This window comes from Corvus hawaiiensis, chromosome 28 (assembly GCF_020740725.1).
Source record: "Corvus hawaiiensis isolate bCorHaw1 chromosome 28, bCorHaw1.pri.cur, whole genome shotgun sequence".
In the NCBI taxonomy this organism is placed as follows: Eukaryota; Metazoa; Chordata; class Aves; order Passeriformes; family Corvidae; genus Corvus; species Corvus hawaiiensis.
In genome coordinates this window covers 3,001,459-3,016,506 of record NC_063240.1, presented here as the reverse complement: position 1 = coordinate 3,016,506, position 15,048 = coordinate 3,001,459, and the positions used below count along the sequence as shown (strand labels likewise).

At 57.2% G+C, this 15,048-nt stretch overlaps 1 protein-coding gene across 10 annotated transcripts in view; it reads left to right on the top strand.

Moving 5' to 3' along the window:
- The window catches only part of TCF3 (transcription factor 3), an 82,739-nt gene extending 67,990 nt beyond the window's left edge, over nt 1–14,749 (top strand). For 3 of the 10 annotated variants that reach the window (XM_048288036.1, XM_048288029.1, XM_048288028.1), the window contains 5 exons: nt 1,408–1,531; nt 2,264–2,426; nt 3,308–3,546; nt 7,274–7,418; nt 8,307–14,749. In XM_048288036.1, the coding sequence (XP_048143993.1) occupies nt 1,408–1,531; nt 2,264–2,426; nt 3,308–3,546; nt 7,274–7,416 (669 nt within the window). In that variant the 3' untranslated portion in view covers nt 7,417–7,418; nt 8,307–14,749. Of the gene's footprint in view, nt 1–1,407; nt 1,532–2,263; nt 2,427–3,307; nt 3,547–4,605; nt 6,601–7,273; nt 7,419–8,306 lie in introns of those variants that run through there. The other 7 variants (XM_048288034.1, XM_048288033.1, XM_048288031.1 and 4 more) reach the window with 7 other exon arrangements.
- Nucleotides 14,750–15,048: the final 299 nt, after the last annotated feature.

The window sequence follows — 15,048 nt, the reverse complement described above, 5'->3', positions numbered from 1 at the left end:
GGAGCACTGTGGCAGCTGGCAGGGACACGCTGGGGACACGTGTCACGTGCGGGGTGCCCTGGCATTCAGGGGGACGTTGCCTTTGGTGCAGGAATAGCTCAGTGTGGTCCAGCTTGGGTCAGGTGTTGGCAGTATTGCGTGGGTGACATGCACAGAAGTCACTCCCCATGTTCCTGCAGGGAGAGTTGAGTCATGGAATCCCAGAGTGGTTCGGGTTGGAAGGGACCTCAAAGCTCATCCAGTTCCACCCCATGCCTGGGCAGGGACACCTCCCACTGGACCAGGTGGCTCCAAGCCCTGTCCAGCCTGGCCTTGGACACTGCCAGGGATGGGACAGCCACAGCTGCTCTGGGGGCATTGAGTGCACCCTTGGCACAAGCTCCGTGTGCACTTCCCTTGTTTGTGCCCCTTCTCAGAGCAGGCAGAGGTGGTGAGAGAGCTGCTCTTCTTTCCCTGCAACATGACTGGAAATCCCTCAAAACAACTTCAAGGCATCCCTGGGATATGCAGGGAGGAGAAGAGGGATTCAGTGGGTACAAGAGTGCCAGGTGTCACCAGGAATTCCCTGCTCTGAACGGTTTGGGCAGGCACCGTGTCCCTCTGTGCACGTGGGGAGTGCTGGTGTGTGAGGGCTCATTCCAGCTCCAAGGGAATGTGATGGATCCAGGGTTCCCTGAGCATGTAGATGCTGGGGTCCTGTGCTGGGTCACCTGGGTCCCCTCTTGTCTAGAGGCTGGTGACCACAGCAGCACGTTTTTGGCAGAGCTGCTTGCCTGCTGCAGCAAACAGTGACACATCTCCAGTCTCCAGAGAACCAGTTGTGATCCCCTTCCAGGCTCCCTGGATTCTGCTCCTGACCTGGGAATGAGACGTGTGTCCTCTGTAGGCTGCTGCCAGCTGGGGAGCCAGCAGGGCTGGCTCTATCCTGTCACTCCCCAGCCTGTGTAGCAAAGCCTCGGGGCCGTGGGCTCAGAAGGGGCCCTCACCCTTTGTTTCCAGCTCCTTTGGAGCCAAGTTTATGTTGCTGGGATGTCCCTTTCTCTGGTGGCACTTGGGAGGTGGCAGAAAGAGTGGTGCTCAGTGGAGACAGGACACGTGTCCTCTCCGGTGTGCTGCCTTACAGAGGGGCTGTTCCTCGGGGGGCACAGCACTGACAGGGGCTCTGGGCCGGGTCCGGCTCCTGTTCAGAGCAGGGGGCTGCAGTGCCCCCACCACGGTCCCTGGGGAGCTGTGCTGGAGCAGGCTGGCTCTTCCCTCCCTCATTCCCAAGCCCCAGGTGTGGGAGCGTGAGGGGAGCTGTGCCTCAGCCCGGTCCGTGGAGCCCCGGGGTGTCCCTGGGTGGCTGTGCTGGGCTGACTGTCCCCATTGCCCGCTGGCCATGACACAGCTCTGCTCATTGTGCTGCAGGTGGGAGGAGGCCACCCCGAAGATGGGTTGTCCAGCAACCCCAGCTTGCTCCACAACCATGTGACACTTCCATCACAGCCCAGCTCCCTCCCGGACCTCAGCAGGCAGCAGGACACCTACAGTGGTAAGGCAGCTCTGCACGGGTGCAGGATGGGGCTCACCTGTGCCAGGGGTTACCTGTGCCAAGGGTCACCTGCTGGGAGGCGTGGGGATCACCTGTGGGGTTTGGGTCCAGCCCTGTGCAGCAGCAGCCCGGAGGAGATGGATGTCTCTGCAAGGCTGGTGCTTCCTTGCAGCATTCACGGGGCAGTTTCTACTTGGAGCCTTTTCCAGAGGTTTCACAGAGTCCCAGAATGGTCTGGCTTGGAAGGGACATTAAAGCCCATCCCATTCCACCCCTGCCAATGGGCAGGGACACCTTCCACTGTCCCAGGCTGCTCCAAGCCTCATCCAGCCTGGCCTTGGACACTTCCAGGGATCCAGGGGCAGCCCCAGCTGCTCTGGGCACCCTGTGCCAGGGCCTCCCCACCCTCCCAGGGAACAATTCCTTCCCAGTATTCCATCTAACCCTACATGTCTGACCTGTATTTTCCTGTCCCCCTGCCAGGTGTGGGTGCACAGTTCGCAGTGCTCTGCTGTATAGGTTGGGTTCCTGTGTTGGAGGGTCCGGGAAGTAAGGGGGAGAACAGGGAGCGTCAGCAGGGCAGAGCCAGCACCCCTCCATCTTCCCTGAGTGTGGAACAACAATGCAGGATGAGTTTGGGATGCCAGTGCAGGAGCAGGGCCTGGGGACCCCCCAGCCTGCTGTGTAGGTCAGGCCCCTCAAACCCTGGGTGTGGCTCTGCTCTCTCTGCAGGCTTGTCCGGGGGGCTGGGGCGGAGCAGCGTCTCCTCAGGAACGAGCGAGATAAAGAGGGAAGAGAAGGAGGATGAAGAGAACACGTCGGTGGCAGATAACTCCGAAGAGGAGAAGAAGGAGCTGAAACCCTCCCGGAACAGAACAAGGTGCTCTTTGAACAGGTCTCTCCCTTCACTTTCTCTGTCCCCAGGCCAGGGGTGTTTGGGCTGGGGGGCACTGGGCTTGGCCCGGTTTGGCCTGGGGTCACCCTGCGGCACAGACCCCCCCCAGCCCCTGCCCACCCTGGAGCCTGGTGTGTTCTCACACAGCCTGGGCTCCTGCTACTGCCCCAGGGGGAAGGGTCCCTGCCACCCTCCTGCTGGCTCCTGTCCCTGTGGCCTCGGGGCGTCCTCATGCTCCTAAAGCAGAGGGAGGCACCTTATCCTGCACTCACCTGCAGGCTGTGCAGGGAAGGAGTGAGTGCTCAGCCCCAGGCAGGGACAGTCTGACCCCTTCCCTGCCTTGGGGCATCTCTGCTCTCTGCTTTGGGCTCCTGCATCCTCTCTCACATCCAGCCAGAGGAGTGGCAGTGGCTCAGGTAGAGTCCTTCAGCGTGCTGGCTGCTCTGCAGCCTCGCCACCAGCTCGGAGACCTCACCAGGGTGATGGTGCCCAGAGAGGCAGCACCAGCCCCGCTCCTGCCCTGGAGGCAGAGGGCTCCGTCGTCCCAAATTCCAGCTGGGGATTCCAGTGTTGGCCTTCACCTTGTCTGGGCTGCCCTGCACTCTCCCAGCAACAAGCTCAGGCCTTAATCACATTGTGGTTTCTTTCTTTGCTGTTTAAAAACAAAACACAACAAAAAAGAGGCAGAAGAAGAGCCTTAACTGCTTCTCTCCGAAGCCCCTGCGTGTGCCTGCGTGTGGCGCAGGCCAGCAGGTCCTGGCAGGGCACGTGGGGGGCTCGGCATCTTGGTGCCTCACCGTGTGTTTCTTGTCTGTGAGTTGACCAGTGCTGAGAGTGCACGCGAGGAATGTCCCTGTCTCGTTCTTATTTTAAACCATTAGTCAAGATGAGGATGAGGAGGACGATCTTCTTCCCCCAGAGCAAAAAGCCGAGAGAGAGAGAGAAAGGAGGGTCGCCAATAATGCCCGTGAGCGCCTGCGGGTTCGTGACATCAACGAGGCCTTTAAAGAGCTCGGACGCATGTGCCAACTGCACCTAAACAGCGAAAAACCGCAGACCAAACTGCTAATCCTACACCAGGCCGTATCAGTCATACTGAACCTGGAGCAACAAGTTAGAGGTCAGTGAGGGTCCCGGAGTGGTGATATTTTACGTATCTGATCGGCACGGGGCTGTCTGTCTGTCTGTCTCCTGTGACGTGCTGTGGTGCCTCGCACTGTCTCTCTCCCCTGTGGCCTTGGGGACCAACCCAAGGCTGTCGATGTCCTTTTTATGTTGGTTTTTTTTTTTTGCCTTTTTTGCATCCATCCCTGCTGTTCTCTCCTTTGTCCCCCGCTGCCACCGCGTGTGCTGCATGCCGGTCCCGCGGGGACGCCTGTGCCGTCCTGCTTCCCTGCAGCCAGGAGCGCTCCGTGCTTGGCCAGCAAAGTGACAGAAACCCCACCAGGAAATCTCCCAGAGGGGTCCAGCTCTGCCGTCTCCAAGGGCTGCTCCAAGCACAGAGCCCGTTCCTGTCCCTTCTGTGTGCCTGACGGGGCTCTACGCCCCTGTCCCCGCAGTGTGGCACCTGGCAGAGCCCTGGGACCATGGGAGCTGTGCGAGGGCAGCAGGATGCCCTGGGCTGAGCAGCCCTCGCTGCCTGCACTCGCTGGTGTCCGACACAAGCTGGGGGCACTGTGCATTCCGAGCCCGGAGCTGCCAGCGGGCACCTGCAGGCTCTGCCCCTCACCGGGACACCCTCAGGGCACCCTCGCTTCCTTCCACACGCGTGTGCACCCATGGGGTGTGCGCCCATCCCAGGGAGGGGAAGCGAGGGGCGGCTGTCCCGCTCCGAGGACGTGGCTGCTTTGTCCCGCACCCCGCAGTGCATGCTCCCGCTCCCGCTCCCGCTCCCGCTCCCGCTCCGGCCCGCGGTGGGCGTGCCGGGGCAGGATAACTCCTTTCTCTCTGCAGAGCTGTCGTAACACGCGTCGGGGGCTGTGCCTGGCTGTGCTCCTCTCTGCTGGCCTTGCTGTGCCTTGATGTTGGAGTCCTTTGTGCCTCTCTTCAGTTTGTAATTTTTTGCCTTTCATAACATGTATATTTTTTCCTGTCTTCTTTTTTAATTTCCCCTTTTGATTTTTTTTTTTTTTTTTTTGAGTTTTTATTTTTTGGTTCTGTTCTTTCCGATCTCCTACAGACAGTCCCCAGCCGTGACCTCTCGGTGGTCCCACTCTACCTTGTACTTGCTGCTCGCGGATGCCAGGCAGGACCGAGGGTGGGGCAGGGCTTAGGCAGAGTTGGCACCATGCTCACTTTGGTCTCCCACGCTTTTCCCTTTTTAAACCCTTCCTGGAGGCAGCCAGGGAGGTGGCTGAGCCCTGCAGGCTCCCTCAGCAGTTAGTGCAGACAGGCAGTGTCCCCTCTGTGGGTTTGTGCTGCTTTCCAGGAGAGAATCCCACCCTCGCACCCCTCTGGCAGCACTGCCATGGGAGCGGGGCCATCAGGTCCCTGTGTGCCCAGCCAGGGCTGCCAGGATCCTCCCGCTGCCACAGCAGCTACAGGAAGGGAAGGGAGGAGACTGAGGAGTTTTAGGCTGGTTGGTGACCCCCAGGGGCACAAGGCAGCCGAAGCAGCCCCTCCTCACACAGTACCAGCTGCCAGTGGTACGTGCTGGTGGTGGGGAGACGGCTCTGTCCTGCCCAGCTGTGACATCTGAGCCTTGTCCCTGCTGGGGGAGCCACCAGCCAGGACTGTGGCCACCAGCAAGGACCTGCAGCCACTGGCCTGTGCTGGAGGAAGGACCTGGGATCCTGCTGTGGGGGGCACAGGTGCCAGGATGGCCCCATCCCCCTGCCCGTCCTGGGCGCAAGGAGAGAAGGTGGCAGTGCCAGCTGGGGCAGCGAGGAGGGGACACAGGCAGGGACAAGGCAGCGAGGAGAGGGTGCAGCAGGGACAGTGGGCAGCCCTCTGTCCCACACAGGCCAGTGCCTGCCCGGGAGCCCTTGCTCTCCCTTCACACGGCCGTACACTGTCCGGAGGCTCTCCAGGAAGGCTCTGACTCTGCCGCCCCTCTTCGCTAAAGGCTTATCCCCACAGGCTGTCCCAGTGTCAGCTCTCACCCAAGGACCCTCCTCAGATAGGTGTCTTCCTGCAAGAAGTTTTGCTCTGGGGGCGAAGGTCGTCTGGGCTTAAATTGGGGGTTTCGAGGCAATGGGCAAGGCCACAGTTCAAGATGCTGCCAGCACAACTTTGTTTCCCCCCATCCCTGCCTGTGTCGGGCATCCCTGGGGAGCTGTCGGCAGTGGGGCTCTCCCAGAGCTTCTGACTGTGCCTGAAAAAGACAATCACCCCTTCTGGTGGGCTTCTGGCTGTGTGGAAAGATCGGGATTCAGTGTCTGCATCCGAGTCTGATCCTCAGAGCAGCCCTGGCTCCTGCTCTCGATGCTGCCCTGGCCCCTAAGAGGGTGCCAGGTCAGGCTGCTCCTGCTGCTGCAGCACCACCACTGCTCCAAACACCTGCACTGGGAGCTGCAGATGGAATCTGGGAAAGAAATCTTACAAAGAGGGATTTGCTTCCTGCCAAAATCTTTCCTTGGGGGACAAACCTTATGGTTTTGGTGGAGACCCTCCCCCAAACTGTGAGTTTTCAGTCGAAAACAAACAGGAAGGTATAATTTTGCAGAGCATAGAAGGTGTCGGTGGCGATGCTCCATCACTGCCTGCCCTTGCCCCCAGTGCCCCCTCCAGCCCCCTGGGCACCTGGCCCTGTGCTGGCAGCACCTTCCCCTGGCTCGCAGAGGTGACACAGCCCGGGCTGCTCTGGGAAGCACCCGGAGGAATTGGCTTTGCAAAGTGAGGCCGTTTGGGCCGTTTCCAGTGGACACCCGGAGCACTCCCAGCACGGCAACATAGAGCTCCCCCTCGGTGCCACCCCCTGACTAACCCCTGTGGTGCTATGAACCCAGCAGTACAGACGAGGCCTTGTCACTGGAGGACAAAGATCTGAGGGACCGGGAGAGGAGAATGGCCAATAACGCCAGGGAAAGGGTGCGTGTGCGGGACATTAACGAGGCCTTTAAAGAACTGGGACGCATGTGCCAGATGCACTTAAAAACGGACAAAGCACAGACCAAACTGATCATCCTACAGCAAGCGGTGCAGGTCATTCTGGGCCTGGAGCAGCAAGTACGAGGTATGGTACCACTGGCAGGTGCATTTCGGGGCCTGTCTCTCCCCCTGTCTCTGCATGCTCGTGCTTCTCTGTCCTGACTCCTGCTTTTGGTGTGTGTTTGCAGTGCCAGCAGCACCTCTGGATGCTGATCTCTCCCCAGCCCCGGCCCAGGGTGGATTTGAGGCTCCTCTCTCCCTCTCTGCTCATGCTTAATGGGAATTTGGCACCTGGATTCCATTAAGCAGCTTTGGAAAATTCAGTCCTCAGCTCTGAGTGCTGGCTGAGGCACTTGGGGGTTCCTGTAACAAGCACGTGGAGATGCCCTGGCCCAGGGTGCCCAGAGCAGCTGTGGCTGCCCCTGGATCCCTGGCAGTGTCCAAGGCCAGGCTGGAGGGGGCTTGGGGCACCCTGGGATAGTGGAAGGTGTCCCTGCCCATGGCAGGGGATTGGAACAAGATGGGCTTTAACATCCCTTCCAACCCAGACCATTCCATGATGCCATGTTTAAATTGGCGTGGGGGTGCAGCTGGGCCTGGGTTCTGCTCGAGCAGGGGCCTGGCTGGATTCGCTGTGGGGAGCAGCGAGCGGTGCACGGAGCCCATCTCACACGGTCCATGGGCCTGTCCCCACTGTCCCTCTGGGGTGCTGCTGCCCACACTGAGGTTGCTCCCCTCCCCTCCTGTTTTGGGCACAGAGCGCAATCTGAACCCAAAAGCGGCCTGCTTGAAGCGTCGGGAAGAGGAGAAAGTGTCCGGAGTGGTAGGAGACCCCCAGATGACACTTTCAGCTTCACATCCTGGTCTAGGAGACGGTCACAACCCTGTTGGACACATGTAAAGGTACCGTTCCCCACCTGTGATCCCACATCCCCAGCCCTGTGCCCACATGCCGTGCTCTGCTCCGGCTGCTCAGCCCGCTCCCTCAGCACCAGCCCTGCTTCATTTACCTGAAATCAATGACTCGCATGTGGGCAGGGCCTGGCACAGGGTGCCCAGAGCAGCTGGGGCTGCCCCTGGATCCCTGGCAGTGTCCAAGGCCAGGTTGGAGGGGCTTGGAGCAGCCTGGGACAGTGGAAGATGTCCCTGCCCATGGCAGGGGGTGGCACTGGATGAACTTTAAGGTCTCCTCCAACCCATTCCATGATTCTCTCTGTGTGTCATGTGCCCCATGGACACCCAAAGCCTCTGGCCCACAGGAGGGTGCAGCCCCACTGCTGGGATGGGGGGATTTTGGAGCTCTCTGAGTGGGCTCAGCTCTGCTCTGCACCTCCCAGTCCTGCCCCAGTTGGCTACTGGAAACCAGCAACTCCTTTTCCTTGCAGCTCTATGAGATGGAATGGGCAGGTCCCAGAAATGCCAAGAGAGTCAGAGAAGGTGAAAATCCCCCAGGGAGGCTGTGGCAGGCACAGGCTCCGATGGGCTGTTCCCGTTTTTAGAGAACCCAGGAGCATCTGAGCCTGTTTATCCAAGCAGTGCAGAGATGGTGGGGGGATTGAGCAGATCCAGGAGTGGCAGGTCAGGAGCTGATCCCATGGAGTGCACAGAGAGGACACAGTCCCTTGGTGTCCCCTGCCCCAGTGGGTGCCTGGGGATGGCCTGACCAAAACAAAGCTCAGCTGCAGCCCTGTCCAGCCCTGCGGGGACAAGCTGCAGCAGGAGCCAGTTTTATTCTCATTTGGGTTTCTATCACTTCAGACTTTCCTTTTTTTTTTATTATTTTCTTTGTAGATCTTTTTGTTCCTCTGGATACAGAGATCTGTAGGAAGAAAACCCTCGGTGTGACCTGCAACCTTGCTGAACCATAAACTGTAGTACTGCTCATACTGACACACGCAGACGGATCCTGGCGTGACGTAAGGGGTGGAAAAAACACTTTGTCAGAAACAAAACGGAAACAAAAAAATTGCCTTAAGTATAAAGTGCAGAACAGTCAATACATATCACTCAGTTAGGAGGGGGTGGCGTGTTCTCTTGGCTTGTTCACAAGCAGCCAGCAGCAAAATTGTGCCTAAGCTTGATATTTCTTTTTTAAAAAAAAAGAACATTAGTTATGAGATTTTTTATGTAGAACAAATAGCAATGCCTTTTGGTTTTTTTTAGCTTCTTTTGCATATGTTTTGTAAGCAACGAAAAATTTTTTTTTGTATAAAAACATGTCTTGTACCCTCCGCTTTTCTGCTGCTGTTTCTATAGTTAACGTTGCATCTTTAGGATCAACCAGAATATTAAAATTGTATTAAGAGAGACTGGATATAAAGAGAGGAATTCTCAGATTCGGCTCGGAAAGCCACTAAAAGCGAATGTAGCCACAGTGAGGGAATGTTCTTCCTTGCCTGGCTTGTACCTTCCATGACAAAAAACAAACAAACTCATGTGCTGAATTCACCATCTCTTTGCTTCGGCCACTTCTGATTTGGGAAAAGGAAGTCAAACAGCAAAGCAAGTGGCAGCAGTGCTCCCGCTCCTCTGGGCGGTGGCCGAGGTGCTCGGCGAGGTTTGCTTTATTCCCGGAGATCCCGAGGCCCCGCGGTTCCCTGTGGGAGAGGACATGGCCACGGCTGTCCCAGAGCGTCGCCGTGGGGAGGATGAGCTGCTGGGAGAGAGCAGGCCCCGAGTGGAGGAGAACCAAGGGACTGAGGCGCTTCCAGGTGAGCAGAGCAGCAATGGATGCACGAGGGAAGCCTCTTCCCACATGCCAGAGCTGTCGGAGGCACTTCCAGGAGCAGCGCTGAACAAAGACCAACTGAACAAAGCTGGAGCACTGGCAAGAGGCGGAGGCAGCCGGAGCACGGCAGCAGCAGCAGGATACAGGGTCAGGAAGGCGGGCAGCAGCAGGCCTGAGGATGCTGGAGGCAGGAAAGGAGCAGCGACCTGGTTCACTCCAGCCCTCGGCAAAGCCATGACCAGCAGCAGGATCCCTCCTCCTTGCAGTGGAGCCACCACCCTCGGAAATGCAAAATGCTGGCTCGGGGAGAGGGGTGGCTTCTCACCCTGCTGTCACCTGCTGTCACATCTCTCGAGCATCCTTGGAGGCAAACTGAGCTCAGCACGGTGCCGTGGGATGTGAGTGGCCACTGTCACCTGCACGTGGGCTTCTCTCTCGGCACTGAGAAGGAGGGCAGCAGGAGCGCCTGTCCCACACCATGTGCTCCAGCAGCCAAGCTGGGCCAGCCATCCCTTCACTCCGAGGGATTCCCAGTCACTCCAGACCACTCTGGTGTGCTCAGCAGGAGGAGGATCCCTGGCAGCCCCTCTGGGTGCCCCGGAGGTGTGGAGCAAACGAAGAGGTGCTGGGCAGTGCTGAGCTGCAGCAGCCTGTCTGGAGATGGCCATGGAAAAACATCCAGCAGGAATCTACTCTTGTTTCTTCCCTCTCCTTCCCCTTCTGAAACATTTTGTGCCTGGTTCCTCCCAGCTCTGCAGAGCCCAGTCAGGCAGGATGGTGCACGGGACACGGGTGCTGGTCTGGGGGGATGTGGGGACCCCCCTCTCCCCTGCAGGGTCCGTCTCTCCCCTGTGCTGCTCCAGCCTGGGCTCCTGAGGAAGCTGTGTTGCTTTGGCACGGGGAAAGGGAGGGACTGGCAAACAGGATTAGGTCCTGTGGCACTTCCCAGCAACCCCAGGCTTTGGCATAACCTGGTGCTCCTCCATGCTCATGGCTGTGCTTTGTGCTCTGACAAACCCTGCTGGAAGTGCTCAGGGCAGTGCTTATCTCCAACCCACACCTGGGCACTGTGGCCTCAGCGCCTAGAGCAGCTCCAAACGGAGCCACTCCAAGTGCCAGGGCAGGATGGGACTGTCCCTGCTGCCCCTGGCCCTGCCCTGGGGCTCCCTAACATCCAAGCACCGCTCTGAAGCTTTTGGGTGCTCCTGGCTTTCCCCAGATTGCTGCTGCCAATGAGTGAGACCTCAGCAGCCTCAGCTCTGTCCCTGGGAAGGCCAGCAAAGCTCAGTGGTTCCAGTAGCCCAGGTTCTTCTTGCCTGTGTCAACAGACACATTTTTGCCTAATCAGCTCATCAGGTTACGACACTTCCCTCCCTTGGGTTCTTCTGGCTGCCGAAGCAGCGCGCAGGGAGATGGATGAGGTTTTCCTCTGTGTGTGACAGCCTTGACTCCCATTCATGCTCTGGAGTGCAAATCGGAGGGCTCAGCAGCTGCTTTTTTGTTTCATCCATGAGAGCTCCTGCTGCACTGGTGAGACCGTGCTGGGGCTGCACAGTACCCACTGCTCAGGGGTTTTGGCTGGCTCAGTGCCCCTGTCCCAGGGCCAGGAGGGAGGGAGCGGTGTCCCAGGACCAGGGCGGGATGGAACAATTCCCCAGGACTGGGAGGGATGGAGCAGTGTCTCAGCCCTGGAAAGCTTGAAACCCTACAAAAAATATTTAAAAGTGCTTCCCAAACCCTTTGATTTTGCCCCAAGAATTGGAGGTGGCAGTCATGGACAACAGGACTTAAAGGGACTAGTCAAGAAAAATCCATAAATGCAACAAAATTGGAAATCTGAGAAGATTTATGAGTTGTGCACAATTTTGCTGAACTTCTTCATCCCCTCCAAGTCCTGAAGGCCAGGAGGGAATCCTGATGAGCCAGAGCCTTTCTCACCATCCCTGAATCCCCAGGCATTGCAACAAAAATGGGGCTTTTCAGCTGCATTTAGGTGGTTTAAGATGTTATTTTGACAGCAAACCCGGCCAACTTCCTTCCATGGCAAGGCTTGGGTGAAGATCCTTGAGCATAAGCCCTCAGAGCCAGGGTTTGGAGAGATCATCTCAAAAGCACAATGTAGGGGGTGGCAGTGCTGTCTCTGGAGCTGCCTCGATGGCACAGGGTGAGAGCTTTGTGTGCCAGCCCAGTGTGGCCTCAGTGGCATCTCTGCTTTCCAGGTGCTCAGGGAACAACTGGGAAGAGCAGCAAGGAAAAATTCCTTTGTCTTGCCAGCGTGTTTGGCTCGGTGTGAACATGGTGCCTGTAACCTGCCAGGGGAAGTGGCTTTTCTGAAAACGACCACTGCTGGGTGCTGTCCCCAAAAACCACCAGCCCAGCCCCAAAATGTCACCCTGTAGCCATGAAACTCTTGTCTTTAGGTGTTGTGGTCAGCGAGAGCCAGGTCTGTGCCCTGCCCAGCCCACAGCTCTGCTCCATTCCACTTGGGATCTTACAGATCCCCAAACCTGCCTGTCTGCATGTCCCCCACACCAGTGCCAGGAGAGGTGTCACAGGTGGGTGACATGCTGTAGGGTGCCATTTATTCCATTTTCTCTTTCCTCTCTCAGCCTTTGCTTGCATGGCTGCTCCTGGGGACACGTGCCCTCCTCTTTGGGGGCCACTGAGCCCCCCCAAAGCTTCCTTCATCAGACAGGGGGGCTGCCTGCCCTTCTGTGCAGCTTCTAGTTCCTCTTTTCCCAGGCTGCATCCCAGTGAAGCAGCAGAACTGGGACACTGCCATGGGGCATTTCTTATGTCTGGGGTCCCCAGCCCAAGGGCCTCCTCTTTCCCCCCTCAGCCAGCCCCCTGCCTCCCTGCACACAAGCTGTACATGCCACAGTACTGGGGAGTGTCTGGAATCCAGTCTATGAACAGTCAAATTGCAGATTTTTGTTCTTTCTCCCTTTTCACCTGCTTTTGCCCCAGAGCAAAGCAGCTGCAGCCTCCCGTGGGCTGGTGCTCAGGCAGCAGTGGCAGCCTGGCTGCTCCTGCTCACAGCCCCAGGGAGCAGAATTCCAGCTGTTTGCCCGTGACCCTCCAGCAGACCTACTCACAGCCTGCCTGGAGTTCAGCCCCAGCCAGCCTCTCTCGTGGCTCTCTGCTCCCCTGCTTTCACAGCTGTCCCACAGAGGTGTGTTGGCAGGAAGGATGGAACCTAGCTGAGGTTTCCTCAGGAGGCTGCAATTCCAGACTCGGTGCAGAAACTGCTCTCCAAGGTCCTTTGTGTCTCACCAGTGTCCCCACTGAAGCCAGCAGAGCCTTCGGGCCCTTGCTGGGTGATTCCAGTTGTGGGGGCTTGAGAAACAGGAGGCTTTGGAAACCCCCAACCCCCTGAGCTTTGCTGCCAACTTTGGGGCCAGTGGAACCCAAGTTCCTCTTGCAGGCCCTGCTGTGCTATCCTGGGGACCCCGGACCAGCTCCAGTTCCACCCGTGGGTTTTGGGAGGTGAAGCAAAACTGGGGATGGAGCTGGGCCAGAACAAGCCTTCAGCCCCTAGCCTGCAGTGCTGGCTAACCCAGAGCAAGCCCTGGCCACTGGACTCCCCCATTCCTGCCCGACACCAGCAATAGCAAGGCCTGTTTTCTGTACCCTGAGCTTGCACAAGGTCTTTGCCCTGTTAAATCCTATGCAAATCTTATCCCTCTCCCCTCTCCCGGGGCTCTGCAGATCCCAGCCCAGCCTGTTCACTCTGCTCTTGTCCCTGATTGCCGAGTTCCTGCTCCCTGCTGCCCTCAGGGTCCAGCTTCACTCCCAGCAGCTCCAAAAGCATTTCAAGACCTGTGCCCTGGAGCTGGGAGGGGGCAGATGAGACTGTAGGAACAGCCAGCTCATACTGAGCACTGAACTGGAGGGGGCAAGGCCTGGTCCTGGGGCTCCTTCACGCACCCTTCACCCTCCTGTGCCTTCTGCTCGATGCTGGTGGGGCGCTGCCAGCATCCTTCATCCCCCCAGCCCCCTGAAGGGAGAAGCTCTGTCCCACCTTGCTGCCCAGACTGCTCTGTTCTAACGCCTGAGCCTCAGGCTTGGCTGGGCTGCTCTTCCTTCAGCTGCCCCAGGCCTGAAGGAGTGTTTGCCTTCCTCCCACGCTCCCCAATCTCTCCAGCCAGCATCTCTGAGCTGTTTCCCTTTGCAGAGGGGCAGCCCAAGCCAGCAGCTGCCCATCGGCTGGGATGCAGGCGGGAGGATTTGGGAGTGGATGCTGCTGGTGTCCCACAGCACAGCGGCCTCTTCCTGCCCTTGGGGCAGGTGTCGGGGGACCTGGTGCTCTGTACTTTGATTTCCAGGACAATTCAGCCCTTCTGGGGAGCCGGCACTGCTGTGCCTTGGCCTGCAGGACTCCCACGGGGAGCTGGGCTCTGGTTAGGAGGGTGGTGCAGGCTCCACGTGACCTTCTGCCAAACCTTGTGTGTCCATCTGCAGCCCAGCTCAGGGCCAAAGGCAGTCCTGGTTTCTCTGTTCCCCTGGTTTTGTACCCCTCCTTCTCCTCCGGGCTCTCCCTTCCCACCTTGGCTCTGCGTGGCTGCAGCACCAGCTCAGGAGAGCAAAGGGGTTTCTGCTTCCAAAGGGGGTGTCCTGGTACCAAGGCCTTTTGCCAAAGAGCATCCCCGTGCCCCGCATCCCTGGGCTGTGCCCGGGGGAGCCGTGGAGCTCCTGGCAGCAGTGAGTGGGGACACCGCGGGTCCCCCTTCCCGGGCCCACGTCTTCCCAAATCACTTGAACCCACCAGCTTTTGAGCAAACCTTGTAACACGGAGCCACTAGGGAGGGAAGGAGCCATGGCAAGCCACGCACCAGCCGTGTGCCAGGAGAGGGGAAAGAGGCACCTGGTGAGGCAGGACAGGGAGGATCCCAGCCCCACGCGTGGGAATGACCCGTTGGGTGCCGAGGGCTCCGGCTCTCCAGGGAAACAAAGCATTCCTGGGATGTTCTTTCTCTATATTTTTGTAGGAATGGGGGGTGGGAGAGCAGATGGGAGATGCCTCCAGAAGTTGTTTATTTTTAACCCTGTAGAAAGTTTTCGGTTGTTTTTGGTTTTTGGCCTTTAAAATAAAAAATGGTCCTTGCTTTTGATGTTTATGCTGCCTACCTGTAAATCCAGATGTACTTAAGTGGCTGAAATCCTTGTTCTTAAATCAGATACACATTATAGTTTTGAACTATATATATAGTAAATATATATATATATATGCCTAACCCAGCAAAAAAAAAATAAAAAAATAAAGTATTTGGGGGTGGGAAATACGTTGCTCTTTGAAATGAATCACAATTGGGGGATGAAATTGTGTTTCTGAGTGCCTCAAGATATGAATTGTTTTCATTTTTTTAAATAATTTTATACAAGTGTCAAAACAGCTGGCTGGATTATTTGGAATTTTTAAATAATCCTAACTTTTTTAAAGTAGATTTTGAGAACTGTCCTGTATATAACAGTAATGTAGCAATAAATGTGACATTTTATAACAATATTACTTTTTTTTCCCCCATGTGTGTCCTTCAGATGTTGTATCCCTAGGAATAAAAAGTTGGAATAAAGGCTTTGCCTTGTACTAAAAAACAAAAAAAGAAAGAAAACACCAGACAGGTTTTCAGACGCTCTGGGTGTGGATCCTGCCCCCCTGTATCACTGTTGTTTCCTTGCCTCTGTCCCTGGGGAGCAGCCACAAGTGGGAAATCCAGTTAAATGCCCCCAGCCCCTCCCAGGAGCCCAGCACAGACTGCTGATGAGAGAAATTCATCAAATCAGAGTCGTTAAGGTTGAAAAAGA